General features: G+C 55.6%; 1 protein-coding gene across 1 annotated transcript; it reads left to right on the top strand.

Annotated features, from left to right (window-relative positions):
• Positions 1-4: 4 nt before the first annotated feature.
• On the top strand, positions 5-648 carry LOC110034383 (guard cell S-type anion channel SLAC1-like; the record flags this gene model as incomplete). The annotated part of the gene is given in 2 exon segments (XM_020738651.1): positions 5-252; positions 331-648. Coding segments are annotated over 2 exon segments (566 nt in total), but the record flags the coding sequence as incomplete, so codon positions are not given.

Raw genomic sequence — 648 nt, forward strand, 5'->3', positions numbered from 1 at the left:
CTTGTGGGGGGTGGGGATTGCGCATTATGTGTGCGTGTTTGTGACGTTGTATCAGAGGTTGCCGACGAGCCAGACGCTGCCGAAGGAGCTGCATCCGGTGTATTGCATGTTCATTGCCACGCCGTCGGCTGCGAGTCTTGCTTGGAACGCCATTTATGGGGAGTTTGATGCGGTGGCGAGGACGTTCTTCTTCATCGCCCTGTTTCTGTATCTGTCCCTTGTCGTGCGGATCAATTTCTTCTGGGGATTCAAGTAAGCTCCTTTTGAATGGAGTTTAGCAGCCATGGATATCTGAATATGAATTTGAAATGTTTTACTGGTCTGTTGCAGGTTCTCGGTGGCGTGGTGGTCGTACACGTTCCCCATGACGACGGCGTCATTGGCGGCCATAAAGTACGCGGAGGAGGTTCCGACTGTAGGGAGCAAGGTGCTGGCGCTGGGCCTCGCGATCACATCATCCGCAATCGTCTTATCTCTGTTCATCTCTACGCTCCTGCACGGCTTGGTATGGCGTTCGCTCTTCCCGAACGATCTCGCCATAGCCATCAGCAGGAGCAGGAAGAGATCCTCTGCCGGGAAGACGACGAGCCACATAGAACAAGGGCCGGCGGAGGGCAGCAGTGGGTATGACAGCCTTCGCCCGGCGGG

This window comes from Phalaenopsis equestris, unplaced genomic scaffold (assembly GCF_001263595.1).
Source record: "Phalaenopsis equestris unplaced genomic scaffold, ASM126359v1 Scaffold185805, whole genome shotgun sequence".
Classification (NCBI taxonomy): Eukaryota; Viridiplantae; Streptophyta; class Magnoliopsida; order Asparagales; family Orchidaceae; genus Phalaenopsis; species Phalaenopsis equestris.